Genomic DNA, 19196 nt, shown 5'->3' with positions numbered 1-19196 from the left:
CTAAAACCAAATAATTGTGTATATAATTATGAACATTTTAAAGATTAGAAGTCACATTTAGTCCAAAACCCTACATATCACACTAAAAATCCTATCACATAAAAGAATCTCACATGAATAAGGGCTACAATGACTCAAGCTGAAAGATACAAATTCCAAGAAGAAATAAATAGACCAAGAAAAGAATTTGTTGAGGTTAAGGGATGCACTCTGGACTGTTGACTCAGCCTGTGCTTAAATGAGAGCACTCTCATGTGCCTGGCAACTGGCAGCGTGTAGTGACCACATGGAACAAAAGTATCCAGAGGCACCCAGAGACTGAACAAGGGGATTCAGTTAGTTCAGTTGCAAAAACCTAAAGTGTTTTAAGGAAGGGTGATGCATGATCAGGAGAAATCTTCCACTTGATGGCATCCCTTCACAGGAGAACTGTTTACTGATACCACAGCTGCTATCAGAACTAAGGGATATGCTAGATTGAGTTATAGCAATAAAACCTAATTATATCTAGAAATCAGAGCACTGCTGGAAAAACTGAAGGTGTATTGCTCAGATAAAAACAAGTTCCATCAGGTGCTGCCACGGGATGACTAGCTCTGACTGAGCTTTGCTTGAACATCAGGAGTCAGCTCTGCTGGTGTACCATATCCCCTCAGGCATCTCACAGAGCAACACACTCCTTCAAGCCTAAAGACATCCCTGGGCATCTCCTATATGTTTACTATTCAGTTCTCCCTCAATGTTTTTGAGGGAGGAAAAGAAAGTATCTCCAATCTCTAAAGCTGAACTTTTCTTAAACATGAATCAGAAGAGATATCAAGAGATATTTAGGTTCCTTTCTTCTGTGTGAATTAGATGAAAGTTTAGACGGTGTGAAATGTTGGCCTGCCTGGTATGTCTTTGTAAAGTAATCCCTTCTCTTCAGCCCTCCACAAAAGTTTACAGTTCCAGATTATTTTTTTTGCATGTACAAATTAAATTTACCTATACCAGTCACAGCCTCTGGATTAGCCATCTCTTCCAAACTTATGTTTTTAATACTCCAAGATGACTTCTTTTCAGACTGAAAAAAGATAATGTGCAGCACAACTAAGAAAGCTAAATGTTATAGGAAAACACATTTTTAAATTTTTCAATTTTCAAGCTAATATCATTAAGGTACTTTTTCTATATATTTTTTATTAACATAGTGTATTAGTTCCATATTCCATAGCAGAAAAAATAATAGTATGTTTATTATATAAGTTATATAGTGGTTTAGAGATCTCTAATAATTCTACGATTTCTGCAGTGCCAACAAGTAATATATTATTCCATTACAGAAATGAAGATAAAAACACAGCAAATACACTATCCTTAAAAAGAAAATTTTTTGCTTAATTTGAAATGCAATTGGGCAAACTGAATTCAGAAATAACAACTGCAAATTTGATGTGGCAATGAAAAGGAGTTTTGGACTTCAAGATACCATAAAGGTAATAATCTGATATCAATAGTAGTAAGATTGGATTTGCCTTGTTAACAAGAGGTAACAATAAATTCAAAGCAATTCATATAATGAATTAAAGGACTTGAAAAAGTAGAACGTTGTAGGAAGTTAAGACAATTAAATGTGCATAACACTCTGAAAGGATACAAGAACAGTTCCAAACAAGTACAGTGATCTCTCAGCTGAAACTGCAGCATGCCACATACACGTTTTGCATGGAATTAAGGCTGAGTTTGCTTTTTACTGATACTAACATTACCAGAAACATGTTGAAGTAATGAAGAACTGGAGGAGCCATAAACAGATTTCTGGGGTGACTATGATTTGAAAATGATCATCTATACAGACCAACCTACACAGATTCCTACCAGTAGCCAAACACCTCTTCTCCCAGAAAAATCTGGAAAAATATATAAACCTGAAATATTTACTCTATAATCCTTAAATATTTATAAGCCTTAGTATTTTTGAGAATGTTAATAATGATTCAGCAATAATAATTTTTTTATAACAATAAAAGGTTCCTGCTACAAGAGAAAACCCTTATTAAAAAAGAAATGTTCCCTTTAAAATTAGGATTTTAATTACATGCATCACTATTATTGCAGCTGTCTACAGAACTTTTTGATGGCACAATTGCAAGCAAAAGGGCATCAAATGCTATTAATGTAATTCCAATCTATCAGAATTAATAAGTGATAAGATGCAGAAAGAAAATTTGATTTCATGCATATGAACACATCATTTTAGCAATTTTTTTTAATTGGTTGATTTTTTTTCTCCTCATTTTGTAAAATTATATTCATATTTTGACTAGTCAGGAATGATCAGAATTGCATCTGATGTAAACTGTTTGGTTTTTGCTTTTGCCTTATACCAGATATACATACATTATCATATTAAATCCATAAGGTCATACTTGTTAATTTTCAAAACTGTGTGCACTGAATAGACAAGGATCAGAATCTACTATAAAGTTACAGTTTATAGGATCATGTTGATTACATTAGGTATATGAACACACCAAAAAGAAACCAGGCCCTTCTCATGACTCCTTAATATTGTGTTGCACTGCTAGCATTTTCTTTCATTATTATCCTCTTTCTTCTTAAGATGTACCACATATGAAATAATCTCAGATTTCAATTCTTATAACTTGTTTCATTTACTCGTCTTTTCAATATGTATCTGCAGTTGAAACTAATTAACTAAAACTATCTTCCTTTACACAAGACCCTGATCCCACTTCTTAACTTACAGATATTTAGGACACAGATGAGTACATATTTGACAGAAAAGTGAACAAAAATATTTCTATATTTTTGCATTTTCTGAAAATAGCATTATTTCTCAATTCCCTAGTATTATCTCCTCCTAGAAGTTTCAAATTCTAATGAATCAACAGATGCAAGACTCCAGTCAACATTGCTTACTACTCACTAAGGTAACAGAAGGATAAAAAGGCTAATACATAAGCATTTGCAACTTTAAAAAATCAAGCAGCTACTAATATTATTTTAATCACAAGATGAGGAATCAAAAATTCTTAAGGGAAAGTATTCAAAACCAGAGGTGTATGCTATTGCATGACACTTCTTAAAATTCATACTTAAGAATACTCTTAACCCTTTATTACTACAAAATAACACACACCTGAGGAATATCATCATCCTGGGAAAAAGTTTCTCTTCTTCAACTGAAAACACCTTATTAAACAGCCACTGAAAAATCAGAAGGAACTGAAAGTCTTCTCCCAGCAAACGTAGATAATCTTATCATTGTAGAACAAGTTCCTACAGAACATAGTCGTAAGATAACTATCAGCAACACCATGGAGCAGCCACTGTGATCAGGTATCTGTAGCATTTTGGTTTAATGCATGAAAGATGTCAGTAGCTGAGTTTGTGTCTTTTTTTTTCTTTAGCTTTACTTATGTATTCAGCATATGTGATTTTGTTTGAAATAACAATTTAAAAAATCACACAGACTTCACTCACTGGGAAGAAACATTATTATTTTTAAAGCTTGCATTTAAGTAGATCTAGTATGTCAGAACTAAATTTGCTAGTGTCTTTTCCCATGAAAGCATACTTGTAAAAGAGGGTAATTTATTAAAAAAATGTAATAAAAAAATTTTCAGCAAAGTCAAGTCTAAATCCTAACTCAATATATACTTCTGGAAAAAAACAAAACCAGAAAAATTATTTCAATATTTCGTATTCCGACTTTGCAGTGAGACTGATCCAAGGCAGGTAAGAAGATATTCCTCTTCAGTACTGACAGCACTGTATTCGCATCTGGGAAAGCAACCATGCAACCATGCTTTTTTTTGCCACCATGGAGTTCAACAGTGATTTCCCACACCTCAGACAGTATCTGAGCCAGTAGGACAGACAACATCACTGGGAAAATCACTCGAAGGCTCTCCTGTTCCTGATCCTGCTCCTCAGCTTTATACCACCAACTTAATTGGACCAGACAGAATACTGTTAAAATGAAAAATATACTGCAATGAAAGAAATTAAAAGCTTAATCAGGTAGCTTTGTTTTTATTTTCTCTCTGAACGCTGAGCTGAAAAAATCATCATATTTGTTGGTGGCCTTTTCTGAAGGATTCTGTGGAATTCTAAAATTCATTTGTCCGAACAGAATAATTCCCTAGCAGAATTTAAGGGGATTTTGTGTAAGCTTATAATGTGTGTAGTTACAATAAGCAAAAAGTAACAAAAATGACATGAATTATCCTTGACTCTTTCATTATTCGCCATGCAAGTCAAAAGACACATGGATATGCCAAACTGTAAGGAGCAAGTTCCTTTAGGTAGCCCTGCTTGAGCAAGGGCCTTTAGATCAGATGACCTCCAGAATCTCCCTCCAACTTCAGCCGTCTTGGGATTCTGTGACTGCTATGGCATAACATCTCTTTTTGTCAACATAAATGGGCATATAAATAATAATTCCTCAGTTGATTTAAATACCTAGAATCATTTACAGATTTCAGAGGTCAAAAAAGTGGTTCTTAAAAGCTTTCTTCTGCCCTGTACTTCCTGCATTAGACTACATATAGGATGTATATATATAGTATGCATGTATATTCACTTACCAAAAAGTCTGTTCAATATATGCTTATACATACATATATTATATATACATACATGGCGTTAGGCAAGAGGAGGTGCAATAAAGCTTCTCCTGAAAAGTCTAATTAACTTTTGTTTTTGCAATTGAAGGAATTATTACACTCATAGCTATTGCTGACATTTTCTTAACTAAAAATCCCAATTAAAATTAATTCACATATTCTTGATTCAGTTAAATTGAAACAAAGGTACTGAAAATACAAGACTAAAAATAGGATAACATAGCAAGTAGTAACACTGTGGGAGATTACAAGTTTAGGGGGTTTTTGTTTATAATGTATTATACTGAAGGAAGCTTCCACTATTTTTTAGGTATAGTCTCCACGGATCACTGTTACCCAGCTTGCATGCCAACAGCAAGAACAGACATGAAAGATTCAGGAGACCTTTATCACAGGTTAAGAAAGAAGTATTGCAGTAGCAATATATTTTCTTGGTCATCAACTGTAGAACTGCATGACAAGTTGCAGTTTAAGAGTTTTGCAAACAGGTAAACTAAATCTGAGTAAATCAAAGACCTTAACCAAGTGGTTACTGATTTACTGATGATTTAAAGCTATAGTGGAATAAAACTCCAGCTGTCTAGTGACTCTTCTACAGTTCAATCCTTAAATGAAGAAGCTCTGATCTGGTTAACTTCAGAGCATTAGCATCACCTGCCTGCCTTTTTTTGTGAATAAGAAGTAATCGATCATTTTTGTTAGCTGGAAAATAAATAAAAAAACGATGTTAAAGGCAAACATGTTTCTTCAGCAAACTTGGTGAAAAGCAAGCTAATTTAAGGATTTGCTTTAAAAATCTATACTCTCACACTTGTTTGAAAGTGAACTAGTTTCCCAAAAACCAGAATGAAATGCTCTACATCTAACTTGAAATAGAATGCCTCAGTTTCTTGCTGTTTTTTTTTTTCTGCTGGAAGCAGCAGTTCTAGGGAGGGATTATTGAAAAGCAGTGCTTCTTTCCTGATGCATATAAACGCTATATCTTTTAGGAAACAAATTATGTTGAATGCTACAGAGAGAGAGAGAGTTTATCTGCTATCCATTTGAAATTTGCTATGTAATTTTACGTCCTTCTGTTGGATTTTCTTTTTGTTCTACAGCTGTGTTAGTCAGAATGTACATAAATTAGCCTTTTAATGGACAATTTGACCTAAGAGTTCAGTGAAAGGGATGTAAAAATGATCCTGGCAATCCAGACATTTTGTTCTGACAATATTACCAACTTCTGTTGTAGCATTAGTACACAGTTGAATTGCATGGCACATGTACTCAAGTTGGTAAGGCTTAAATTAGCAAGCCATTATGTAAGCAAATTTTAAGCATAATTTAAAAGAGCTAAATGACAAACACCCTGTAAAAACAACTGACATCCAATTAGGGAAATGTTTCCAAGTTGTCTTTCTTTTCAAGTATAAATCACTGACATTATACTAAAATGAAAACAATTTCAGTGAATGCTAGATTAGAAATGTGACTTTCTTCAGCACTGATTATCGACATTATTTTCTGCAATCACATACTACTATGTTGGGTGAAATCGATTCTCATATATTTATAATGTATTTTACATCCTGATTTCCTACCAGTTTTCTTTTACATGTGTAAACAGAAAAATGAGTAGCAAACTCCTCTATTCTGCACAACTAACATATCTGGAAAACACATAGGAAAATGGTGACAAAATTTCTTTCATCATTTGCTCCCAATTCTTTTCACTTTAAATTTGATTAAAAATTGTAACCCTAATGAAAACTATAGAATGGTAGACTGATTGCTATGGATAAATATATGGCTTGATCTGGAACACAGACCTTCCACTAATTCTTTCAATGTCATACAAATTTTGCTTAGCTCAAGACACCCACAGCACCTCACAAAATATTTAAATTTTGATCAAAAAAAATACATTTGCTCATTCAAGATCATTTTCGTAGCCTAAAATATATCTCCATTTCAATAAAGAGAAAGAAACAGAGCTGCACAACTTCATGTATCAGGTGTTTACAGAGGAAATACATCTTTTTGCATGATCTAGCCAAACACTGGGGAAAAGTTTTACAGGAATGATGCAAGGGAAGAAGTTGTATTTTCAGGTGGTTTTTTGCTCTACAAGGCTGTGGTACCGCTGGAGGGAAGAACAGTGGCAGCCAGGCCAGCAGGAAGACTGAGGCAGGGCTCTGCCCACACCTTGCCAAACCATGGAGAAGCACCAGCTGGACATTTTCCTGTCTTGTCCACTGCCCTAACAACCACAATATTTCACATCACACAGGAGAGTGAATGGAATAGAGAGAAGTAACTTACACCCATTACCATTTTGGCAATTAAAATGCTGGTATACGGAACATAACTAGAATACATACAGAGTGAAAGTGTAGACACTCTACAAGGAACTAAAACTACCAAGAACATTGTGCCAAATTAGAAGCAAGTGGTCACTCTTGTCAGCTTTTTCTTAAGCACCTGCCTGACTTCTTTCTGAAATGCTATCTCACATAACATCCTGTACTAGTAATATTCTGCTTTCTTTAAAAGTATATACAAATGCTCAGTGATTACAGTGAAAGCTCCAGTTTTAACATTTTATTGGATTATTTTTCCTTCCAATAAATAAAATGAAATAGATTACCAAGGCTTTACTCTAAGGATTGCAGTTGTCTTTCTCCAAGCCAGGAACCTTTAGGGCCAAGTTACACCCATGCAGTCTTATGTATTCACTGTCCTCTAGTTTGAACGTTATTCTTTAAAATTTCTACATTTCTACATATCAATTCCATATGCTAGATATCAACTATAATTGCTTTATCTTTTGTCCCCCTAATCTCTCTAACTTTCTCTCACATGAGCACGTTTCCATTTCTTGGATCATCCTCTGTTTGACTTTTTTTGTGCCTATCAGTTAGTATTTGTCAAAAATGGGTAACACGGTACAAAACATCCCAGGCAAGGTATCATAAATTCTCCAGCTCTGCAGGAGATACTTAGAAACTATGATAGCATTTGACTTTTCCTGAGCTTGGCACTTTGGTAAGTCAGACTTCATCATCCTTTCCAAACAATGCACCCCTAACTTCTAGGAACTTGGTGCATGTGTTTTGTATTAATATAATTTATTGTGGTAATAATTCACATGGAGACAACAAGGATAAATGTGTTGAAAAAGTTTTTACTAATATGAAACTTGCCAGATAATTTTTTTTGGTAGTTTGTTCCTAAGATGTAGATTAGTCAGGAGTGTTGAGCCACTGAAAATAATTAACAAATAATAACTTTCTCATGTTGCTCTATATTAATTATACCAACTGTTCTGCTTATAAAACATGCTATTTGCTAGGTATGTATTAATATTTTGGAATTAATTAATATATATTCCATTATCTTTCAGAGACAGGCACTGCTAAAACAATGGTGCTTTATAGAATTGCTCCCCACGTTCCTCACACAACTGAACTAATTATTGGATACTCTCCCTCTGACTACCATTAACTTTGCAGCTGTTAAAGAGATGTAGCTCATCACACCACAGAAGATACTTTCATATAAAGTATTATTATTAGGCCATTTTCTTGGCACATGGAAGCTTGGAGTTCAACACAAGAAAACCTAAACCAAGACAAGTGCAAACAATAAGGATGTATTTAAGTGGACTTAAGACAATCCAAATGAGTCATGTATGCCTTCAGAACACATCTTCAGAGCTCTTTAGTGCAATGGAGTCTGTTTTCTGGATTCCAATGATATATTTCAAAGATGAACACCTAAACTGTCCTCTCATCAAAAACACAATCTCTCCTGCATGCAGACACTATAACAATTTTAGTTATTTAGCAAAGTTTGTGTTCCAAACCGAAGGGTGAACGATGCCTAAAGCATATAAGGAGGTCAGGTGAGGTTCATCTGAATTGCTTTCCAAAACTTAGGTGGCTAAATTGTACCTAAGTGGTACTTACGGGTTTCGAGACTCTTGCTGTTTCTGACCCTAAAGAAGACTCTGTTGCAAGTGCACTAGTGTTTTAATGCACCCCAGCAGATGCATCAATGATGCACTGCTTTAATAAAAAAAATCAGTATCAAGCTGAAACTTCTCTCACACTATCCTAAGCCATTTAGGTAAACAGAATAGAAAAGATCGGGAACTCCTGGATTATTTCAGCACTTTATTCAGAGTACCACACAGAACACCACTGCCACAGAAAAAACCTACTGCAATATGCAGGTGTGATAGAAACAATTTTCTCTGGATGTTAAACAGCACTAAATTTACACTTGTTTCAGCTAAGGTGCCAGCAAAGCTGGCTAATTCCCATTACTTAATGATCCAAATTAAAATCTGGAATACCACCTTTTGCAGAGGTGCCCAAGAGGTGGTAAATGGACTGCACTGTTCTGCTCAAGTACTCCCACCTTTTTGCTATGCAGAGGGTGCAGAGATGAACAGGGAACTATTTCAAATAGTTGTTTCACCTGTTTCAAATAAGGCACAGGCATTAGTAGTGAATATGCCTGCACTTGATCCTAAAAGTTTTGCAGATTTTTAGAATGGTAACTATGCATTCAAAAAGGATGCACTCCACCTTGCTCACTACACTTATGGCCAGTTTGAAGAGGTTTTACTTTACCTATACATATTAATGCAAATGTAAATAAAAAAACTGATTTCACAAGAATTCCCTGGATTTCTGCCACAGTCAGAAGTGAAACACAGCAAACTATGTAAAACAATGTAAAATTACAATTAAAATACTAAATTGGATTTCCTGAAGCTGATGGAAGGATCTTGTATGCAAAAAGTCAAAATTGTTAACTAAAATTGTTAACTAAATAAAATTTTACTAGTCTTTACTGCCTCCTCTACTTCTTAGCCTAAAAATAACAAATATTTCCCAGTTCGTAATTTCTTTTGTTGTTATAATTTTGACAATAGTCTTGAGTTTCCTTGTTGAGCTATCTTTAAAGCCTATGTTCAGCTAAGGATGGGCAGGGCCTGGGTATTAGGATTCCTGTTTTTCCCCCCTCCCCTGTGGATGATTTTAAAATTTCAGTTCAGTTTTTCACATTAATATGTATCCCAGTTAGCTAACAACATTATAATAATAAATTATAAAAAGCATGTATTCTAACCACTTTGTCCTCCTTTGGGAAAGCATCCAAGGAAGCAGAATAAAAAGAGAAAAGAAAAAAAAGAAGAGAAAAAGAATAAAATAGGCAAGTATTAATAGACAGATTTCAAAGAAATGCAATTCTAGTAACTCTCTATGAAGAGATAAAAATATAAAATTAAAAAAAAGAGCCTTAAATAAAAAGATGACATTACTGCGTATGTTGTAAACATGTTTTCCTACCCTGACCCACAGAAGCATAAACAATGTAACAAACAAAAGGCAAGTTACAAATGAATGGACACTCTTCCATTTCTGTGATTTGAAACAATGGGTGAAAAATAATTAAAACATATTCAATTTTTTTTCTGAGTAAAGATAAGCTGTATCACATGCATTCTAATTAATAGTAAAATGTGATGTATAAAAGTAAACTATATTTTCAGAGAGTTGCTCTAATGACACCACCTGCAGGTGATGCAATGTAATGCATCTATTTATAATAATATATGAACATTGGAAGTTTTCACATATAGATATGCAAATTTTTGTCCAATTTACCTATATAGTTTTTTTCAGAATGTGAATTTAATTTAATGAACTAACAAGTACATCAAGGCTATGGAAAACTTCTAAAATAAACCTGAAATGCATTTTTTTGAGGGTAATCTCAGATACCCTTCAGTTTTGTGGACAGCTAGTGCAGGTAACCGCATGCAGATCAGAGGGAGAAAGATTTAGTCACCTGCCTGAAAGTAGAATACTTAACCCAGATTAATCTATAGTTTATTTTATAAATAAATTTAAAATAAATTGACATAACACTTTCAGTGTGCTAAGAAAAGTGGTTGAGACTTTCTTCTAACCAAAAATTGACTGACTTTATGTAAAAGAAATCTACAAATATATATGAAAAGCTCTACAAAAAAAAATGTAAAATTAAATAAGAGGTCAATAAAAAGTTATTAATGTGGAGTTGTACCTGAGCAAAAGGGTTTCTTCTTTCATTCTATGAAAAACAAGTATATTGTTTTCAAGCCATCACTCAGTAGAACTATACACTACTATTATTTTTTGTTTTAATTAACTCTGTGAATCCCAAGTAGCTCCACAATCATTAAATACATTATTTTACTTTATACACACCTCATAATGAAGCAATAAATGAAACATTTAAGTAAAATGAAGCATGAAATGCCAAACTTAAGGTGAACAATCTGCAGCACGACAATGTCAAGGAGGCTTTTTCTTAAGAGTGCACATCAGGAGACTTACATTGTTTGATCGCAGAGAGACACGACCTCCACATCGAGCACAAAACTTGGTCCGGCAATAAGAGCATAAATGGCCACAACCATCTGCAAATTTTGTTTTATGACAGATTCCACATGTTGGAGCATCATCCTTGTGCTCTCCCTGGTAACGGCGGGCTTCTTCCCCTATCTTTCTTACTTGCTCTTTATAGCTTTCAAATTGTTGATGCAACCTCCTGCACAGATGAGAAAAAAGTTTATATAGCAAGAATAGGAGGAAAGACCACTACTGTGTATTTCTTTCTTTCAGTTTGCAACACTACCTAATATTCTTGGCATGTTCACAACACTAAATGTACCTCATATCAAATAGACTCTGCACATGAAAGAATGTATAGGGCAGTCTAAAGGAAAAAAAAAAGACATATTTATTCTTACAGGTTTACTTCAAAGATCACGAGCAAATCATTTCACCTGACCAGAAATTGATGCAAATGCATAGCGCTAAACAAGACTGTCTACCATTTACTGAATAAAAGAAATAATTGGCTGCAGAAATTTGAATTGCTTTGTAACCAACTTTATTTATACAGTAGGTGTAATAAAAATATGTAAATCAATCTTCAGTTACAGTGTTTTCAAAATCTAAATTACTAACACATATAACAACTATTTCAAAACACACTCCACAATCACAGACTTTATAAGAATATAAGAACATCTTTTTTATTTCAAATCTATATATTAACAACCTGTTGTGTTTTCTCTTGTTAAGTATGGGAGACTACTTAAGGTTTGATATCCCTAATTACAGACATTTCTTCCAGCTTAGCTGCAGCAGTATACAGAAGTATTAGCAGGTATAGAGATTCCTAAGATGAAGATTGGTGTCTAAAGAAGTACCTCTTCTCTTCCAGCTGCCCCAAATAACAAACACCCTGACACTATGCCCACCAATTTGTTAAGCATATTGCTACACAAATGACCTAGCTCCTAATCACCAGCTCAGAGAATAGAACTCGGCCCTCTAGCCTTCACTTCCCTTTCTATAACTCAGGAATAATAATAATAATAATAATAATAATAATAATAATAATAATAATAATAATAATAATAATAATATTATTATACTTAGTGATAAAATCTTTCTTATCATAGTTACATTACCCCTGAGGAAAAAAATGTTCTCTGGTTTGTTTCTATGAGATTTTGCTGGCAAAGATGACATTGCAGAGGGGAACCAGCTAAAGGTCCAATCCAGGTCTTCTCCTGAACCTGGCTGCATACTGCAACTGTTCTTTAGGCATCTGCAGTGGGTTTCTGTGGCTGAGTTTTTGTAGCGGGGGGGCTACAGGGGTGGTTTCTGTTAGAAGCTGCTAGAAGCTTCCCCTGTCCCATGGAGCCAATGCCAGCTGGCTCCAGGACAGGCTGCCTGCCACTGGCCAAGGCCAAGCCAATTAGGAGCGACAGTAATACCTCTGTGATCATATATTTAAGAACAGGAGGTTGCTGCACAGAAAGAATTCCAGTCAGGAAGAGCAGAGTGAGAACATGGGAATAACAACATAGACTCCAAGGTCAGTGCAGAAGGAGGGGGGGGAGTGCTCCAGGCACCGGAGCTGCGGCCCCTGCAGCCCGTGGTGCAGACCTTGGTGGAGCAGCTGTGCCCCTGCAGCCCATGGAGGACCATCGGGGCGCAGAGACCCACCTGCAGCCCATGGAGGAGCCCATGCTGGAGCAGGTGGATGCATGAAGGAGGCTGTGACCCCATGGGTGTGGGGGGGCCAAGATGGAGCAGGGTCCTGCTATAGACCTGCAGCCTATGGAGAGGGAAACTCACACTGGAGCAGCTTTTTCCTGGGTAGGACTTGTGGCCCCTGTTGGAGACCCACGCTGGTACAGCTCATTTGTGAAGGACTGCACCCCATGGAGGAGTCACCCACAGGACAGCAGTTTGGGAAGAACTACTGCCCAAGGGATGGACTCATGCTGGAGAGGTCCATCAAGGACTGTCTCCTGTGGGAGGGACTCCACGGGAGCAGGGGAAGGACTCCTTTCTCTGAGCAGCAGCAGAAACCACAACTGAACATTAACTCCCATTCCTGTCCCCCTGCACCACAGGGGGGGAGGAAGGAGAACATGGAAAGAAGGAGGAGTGGGGAGAAGGTGTTTTAAAGACTGTTTTATTTCTCACTCTTTGGCTTTTATCCTGTTAGTAATAAATTTAAGTAATATCCCCACTTTGAGTCTGTTTTGCCTGTGAAGGTAATTAGTAAGTGACCTCTCCCAGCTGTTAACTCACGAATTCTTTGCTGTTTTTTTTTTTCTCTCTCCTCTGTCCAGTTGCAGAGGGAGAGTGAGGGAGTGGCTTTAGTGGGTACCTGGCATTTGGCCAGGGGAAACCCACTACAGCACCGAATTCGATGTTCACCAGATCCCTCTCAGTGAGCTAACCCATGAACCTGAATCAACATAAAATTAATTCTCCTACCCAAATAAAATCCCAAACCAGAAATTGCATCATTTTGCTTACGGACTTGCTCTGCTCTGAGCAGGAAACTGGAGACCCAGGGTGAATGTGGGACATCAGCTCCTGAATCCAGAAATTAAAGGGACCTCTAAGGGGCAGGATCACCCTTTTTAAAGCAGCAACAAGCTCAGCTGTCAGGAAGCTTAGTTTACTTCACCCAACCTGAAGTTTAATTTAAAAGGATGATATTTTAGCTGTTAACTATCTTATTAGTCATCAAATCATACAAGAAAGAAAAATTTATTTAGGTGCACCGGGACAGCACTGCAACTCCCGACCTGTCATGAGCTTGGGCAAAGACCTCAGGCAGCCCAAGAGGCAGAGTCCAGTAGGGCACTCGGAACAACCAGGTTTTTCACCATGTGAAAAACTATGTGGAACCCAGGGTTTTTACCCACTTTTCCAGATGTTCCTTTAAATCTACATCTCCACGGACAACATTTAAAAAAATCATGAGCAGCTACATTGATTATTAAGAGAAACAGGGAATCTAAAGTTTAATAAATGGAAACAGTAGGTGCGTTATCTAGAAAGGTGTTGGTGATATCTTTTATCTTCACTACCTGCTTTGAGCTACCCACTTCCTTAATTAGCACTGAGACTCACACCATTTAACCAATGCACTTTTAGTGACACAATTTCATGTTTCTGTGGGCTTTTGTGGGGGGTGGGGTGGTGGTGAACTTGTCTGGACTTTTAAGATGCAAGTAATCAGTGTTTTTTGTATGAAATACTGTTTTAGTGAAGTGGATATTTTTACTTCAACATGATACTCAAGCCTAAAAATTACAATTTAACTTGACTCAGAGGAATCATTGTAAAGTAGACATAATTCAGTTGGACAGGAACATCAATGCTTGTAACTACATAAATGAACCAGCACTCACACTAAAACCAGTGACTTCACATGGGCACATTCTAGTGAGGATGCAGCAACAGCAAAAGCTAAGCAGCAAAATAATCTATTCTCCCTCAATACAAACATGATGCATTATACTTAATGCTTTATACTAATAAAAAATTTGGCAGGAGTAGCAAAGGGGATTTTTTGTCTTTTTTTTTTTTTTTTACTAATCTACTTTAAAAACCTTTGCAGTATTGAATAAGATGAGAAAAGTAGGTCAAAGAATTAGGCAAAATACTGGAGACACTTAGTACTTTTGGACATATAACTGGATTACACATATGAATTATCTTACACAGCTACTTACTTATGCATAGAAACAAAGACATTCAGAAATTTGTATAATATTTAGCTTAAAGAATGCAATTAAATAATGGAAAGGTCTGTAGGTAAATTTCCTATTACATCAAATATTCTATTAAAACATGGAACCATGGAAACTAAATTCAGTTCTCGTCCACGAAAGCAAAACCAAAAGCCCTGGCTGCTTGCAAACGTGAAAAGGCAAGATAACAGAAAGCTCTGCCCCTTTTCCTGTTCTTTTCCATTTAGACCATCTACATTTGATTTTTTTCTATCTCATATGAAGTTTAGGAATTGTATTAATACAATGATGTTTTGTCCTTCTATGGGCACCAAGGGGTAGATGAACACAGTAGCAACTAGGCAAAACTTAAGTGAGATGAGATTTCAGTTTTTTATAAATAAGTATCACTTATTTAGAGATTTGGTAATTTCTACATCCGTGTAAGACCCTTTTTACCATGAGGGGTTCAAAACCTTTATCCTGCATGTCATACACGGCACTACTAAGTAAACTCTAATATTTTATAGAACAGGGGGAAATGACTGCAGATTTCAGAGAGCAGAAAGAATATTACCCAGCTCACAGCAGGTCTCGTTCAATTAGTTCTTTTTTAACCACTTTTTCTACCTTTTTGAGGAAAAAGCTAGATTTATGTATCTCTGGCTATTCTCTAACAGCAGCAGTAAATCCCTCGCAACAGTTTTGCCTTATACAGAAGTATATAAAGTATTAAGCAAGCACTAAAATACAGATGGATGTTTTTCAAGTTTGCTCCTTGACTTTCAGGCTATAGAGCAATATAAGCTTTCCTTTCATCAGATGCAAGGAAAATGTAATTTTATTAAATATTCCTTAGTGTAGACAAGCACCTAAAGGTTAGGCTAAAGACTTAATAACACCATATGATACAGTGGCTTGGCAGACCCTTGAGGCAGATACCAATCCAATCTCCTCTGACAGAAGGAGAAACCAGGCTACTATATAAGAGGAATATATGCATATATCCACACAATTTTTTTCATACACCCTAAAATTCATCTGGTTCTACTACTAAGCTCAGTGGCACTTGAAGGATAAGTTTACTCTGATGACACTGTTGCCACACTTCACTTGTGCAGACCTCGCACCGCTTCCAACAAAACAGCTGCATCCACATAAGCTGGCTTGGCTGGGGAGGGTGCCTGCTATTTCACATTCACAGGCATGACACATATGTATGATCAAAAACAAAGGTCACACTATGGGAGAATCTTCGGGTACATCAAATCTCATGACTAAAACAAAATCTGTTGCTCATATTCTGGAAGAGACTAAGCTGCTTGGAGAGGCACATCAGCCTAAGGACCTTCCCACACATACATGAGAGGTTGGCATCACTACCCATAGTGCACAAAAAAAAATATGCAGTTTTTATGTGTACAGTAAAAGACTTAACCTGTTCACCTTTACTGCACACACCTAACTCAATATATGTTAAGGTTTCTAGAGTTTTTTCTGCAAGAAAACACGGTGGCTTCCTCCTCCCTTTTTCTTCAAAGACATTTCACAAAAAATTGGCTTTAGCTATGTGTCATACGCGTACCATATTTTCATCTGAATATTCAGTATTTTACTTCGACAGTGTAAACTAGTAAAAAAAATGCTGATAGGCAATTCTGCAAAGCTTTACCCATATCTTCATATACTTCTCAAAACCTGCAAGCCTTGGAGAACACTCATCTTACACAACCTAAACCTTTCAGACAGTTCACTGATATAATTAGGAGGACAAACAATGGACATTGAGGCCATTCATAATATTGGCTGATTAGAAAGAGGTGTATCAAGCCACACAGAAGTTATAATTTCTGTTGTTGGGTTCTGTGGAGATGGACCAAGATGTATATCTATACTCTGCAGTCATCTCCACTAAGAAGATATTAAAACTGAAATCCAACAATGTAATATTTTTAAGATACTATGTTATTGCTTTTTTCCTGTTTTAGATTCTTACGTTTTAAATGTTTTAAATATCTATCTGAAATATTTGCAGATATATGCTGAAGAGTAGAAAGTTACAGAACCGTGAATTTGCATATTTATGCTCTGTCTGTAGAGATTTTATAAAAATGACAAAGATTTGGGTCTCTTTTATGTGCAGTTACATTTAAAATGATTTTTAAACGTAGTATGGAACTACACTTTTCACTTCCTTAGAAATCCAGCAGATGGCACTGCAGATCGCATTTTCACTCTCCGAGTTCAACTCGATTCAGTCTTGAAATTGAACACCTGATGTAATGTTATAAAAATATTATGCCCTGTCATGAGTTCATGTTAGTAGAAAAAGTCCCACCTTCTAAATGACATAGCCTTAAGTAACTATCTACCGGTAGGTACTGCATGTATGAAAAAAGCTTAGTAAAATGCAGTATTTTGTCCCATGCCACAGACACATTATCACACAGAGCTCAAACAAGTTTCTCCATAAGATAAGCGGGGCTCTTACCAATTTCTGTTCTTAGCATTCTTTCTTTTTATGATAAATTTTAAAAAATGCAAGCAATAATATTTAGTATGCCCAGGAGGGCAACAGCTACATCTAAAAACCTTTTGGCAAATTTTAGGCAGCGACATTGAAGCTGTGACCTGAAAAAACACTGTTCAGCTGCTCTGTAAAGCTAGAATTAGCTCAGTCTCACCGAATGCCTTCCAGCACTGAAGGTACTAATCTCACAGAGGTGTTCCCAGAGGGAGAGGTGTGGCATCTAGCTTTTGCCTCAACCCCACTAGCACCTTAGCTGGGAAGAGCTGTCATCTTGTCATGCTTTATGGGAATACATGCTTTAAACAACAAAGCCAAGACAGGAAACTTTAGCAAGCTGCTGTGGATAGTTTTGTCTGAGTAAAGGAAAATGAGGAGTTTATGAGGCATCTGCACAGTTGACTAGAAGAACACTGAAGTTGTTTGGAGAAGCCTAGATATGTTTTCTGATTACTTCATGAATCATCACATGACATATAAATCTGTTATTAAAATTTATACCCTCTGCAAAATAGGACAAATTAAGGGTAAATAGTAAACAAACATATCTAACTCTTCCTGCTCCCACATGCTTGATGTAGCAATATTATTCTGTTAGCACATTTGAAGTTCAGTATATTTTTTAATTTTTTGGGGTATGCTGCTTTTTTAGCACGGATAATATTTGGTTTGGTTATTTTATAAAGATCAAATAACTGCTGAATGTGCTCATATTGCAAAATATTAGACTTGTGAGTGAATTTGGATGCTAATATTTCTTTATTATTGCTATTACTGTACTTTTTTATTCAGTGTGAACTGCCATTTTAAGAGCAAAGTATAGTATTTGTCTGTAAAAAAATGCTTGTCCAAGGCAAGCAAGAAGTGATTCTCTATAAGTTTTGAAACAGGTAGGACAACAACGAATCAACTAATCTTTAGAGCAAAAAAGGCTATATTTCTTTAAGAAAAGTACAAGCATTAATCAAAGGACTGCAAATGAAAGAGTTAATGGCTTCCATATCCATATTTTCTCCTGCACAAACTGTCTGTTTGTAGCCCCTTTGCTATTACCTGTTGTCCAACTTGTCACTTTTCTGTGACTTACCACACATTTGACCTTTCACTATTCATATTTCTTGTAGGTCTCATCTCTCCCTCCTACACATTTTTTAATAAATATATCATAATGACTATTATGTACAACATATATTATAGCATGTACTATATCCTATAATAAAAATAACAAATATTCATCAAAATCTCAGATTGTACCTGGCCTGAAGGTTTCTTCATTCAATTCTATTATTCTCTTAATTTGGTCTTCATCTGCTGCCCATGACATTTTTCACCTCACCAGCAATCATCTGACTCCTGCTGGGCATCAGCCTTTTCTCCTCCACATGCCAAGATCTCTTCTTCCTCTCTGTTTTATTGGTGCAAACACAAATCTCACAGGTCAGTCTCTCTACCTCACATTTGTCTCCTTCCGTCCAAACTGAAACGTTTGGCATAGATTACTGACTCCTGTCATAGTTGACCTGTACATCAAACTTCATAACCTGAAATAGAGATTTCCTTGCACCTCCAGCAAACCTTATCACTCTCTCCATTCTGCTTTCCTCTCGGAACCAATAACCACTGTGCTACACACTGGACTCAGACCTATTTAGACCTTCACCTAAAATGTTATAAATTGTGGAGACTAATTTTGCAAATTAAAACCAAACCAAAACAAACAAACAAAACCCTTAAACTAAACAAAACAAGACAAAACAAGAGAAAACAAAACAAAACAAACAAAGTTTAACTAATTTCATATCCATCCAGCCTAGAGTCAGCTATCACCAGCTCATCCCTCAATTCCTTTTCTTGCCAGTGTATGCCTGTCCTGCTTATAGTCTAATCACAATTCTGCAACAACTATAATTTAATTTATTTTACCTCTCTCTTTGTATTCCTCTGATGA

The 19196-nt window shown here is 36.0% G+C and overlaps 1 protein-coding gene across 40 annotated transcripts in view; it reads right to left on the bottom strand.

The window, feature by feature from the left end:
• Positions 1 to 19196, bottom strand: part of RIMS1 (regulating synaptic membrane exocytosis 1) — a 321858-nt gene that overhangs the window by 187913 nt on the left and 114749 nt on the right. For 36 of the 40 annotated variants that reach the window (XM_017826326.1, XM_017826433.1, XM_017826365.1 and 33 more), the window contains exons 2-3: positions 11006 to 11219; positions 9753 to 9764 (exon numbers count right to left, since the gene is read on the bottom strand). In XM_017826326.1, the coding sequence (XP_017681815.1) occupies positions 9753 to 9764; positions 11006 to 11219 (226 nt within the window). The remainder of the gene's footprint in view (positions 1 to 9752; positions 9765 to 11005; positions 11220 to 19196) is intronic. The other 4 variants (XM_017826137.1, XM_017826447.1, XM_017826185.1 and 1 more) reach the window with 1 other exon arrangement.

This window comes from Lepidothrix coronata, unplaced genomic scaffold, assembly GCF_001604755.1.
Source record: "Lepidothrix coronata isolate B3197 unplaced genomic scaffold, Lepidothrix_coronata-1.0 Scaffold4, whole genome shotgun sequence".
In the NCBI taxonomy this organism is placed as follows: Eukaryota; Metazoa; Chordata; class Aves; order Passeriformes; family Pipridae; genus Lepidothrix; species Lepidothrix coronata.
The sequence above is the reverse complement of the archived record's forward strand: the minus strand, read 5'-3'. Positions and strand labels throughout refer to the sequence as shown.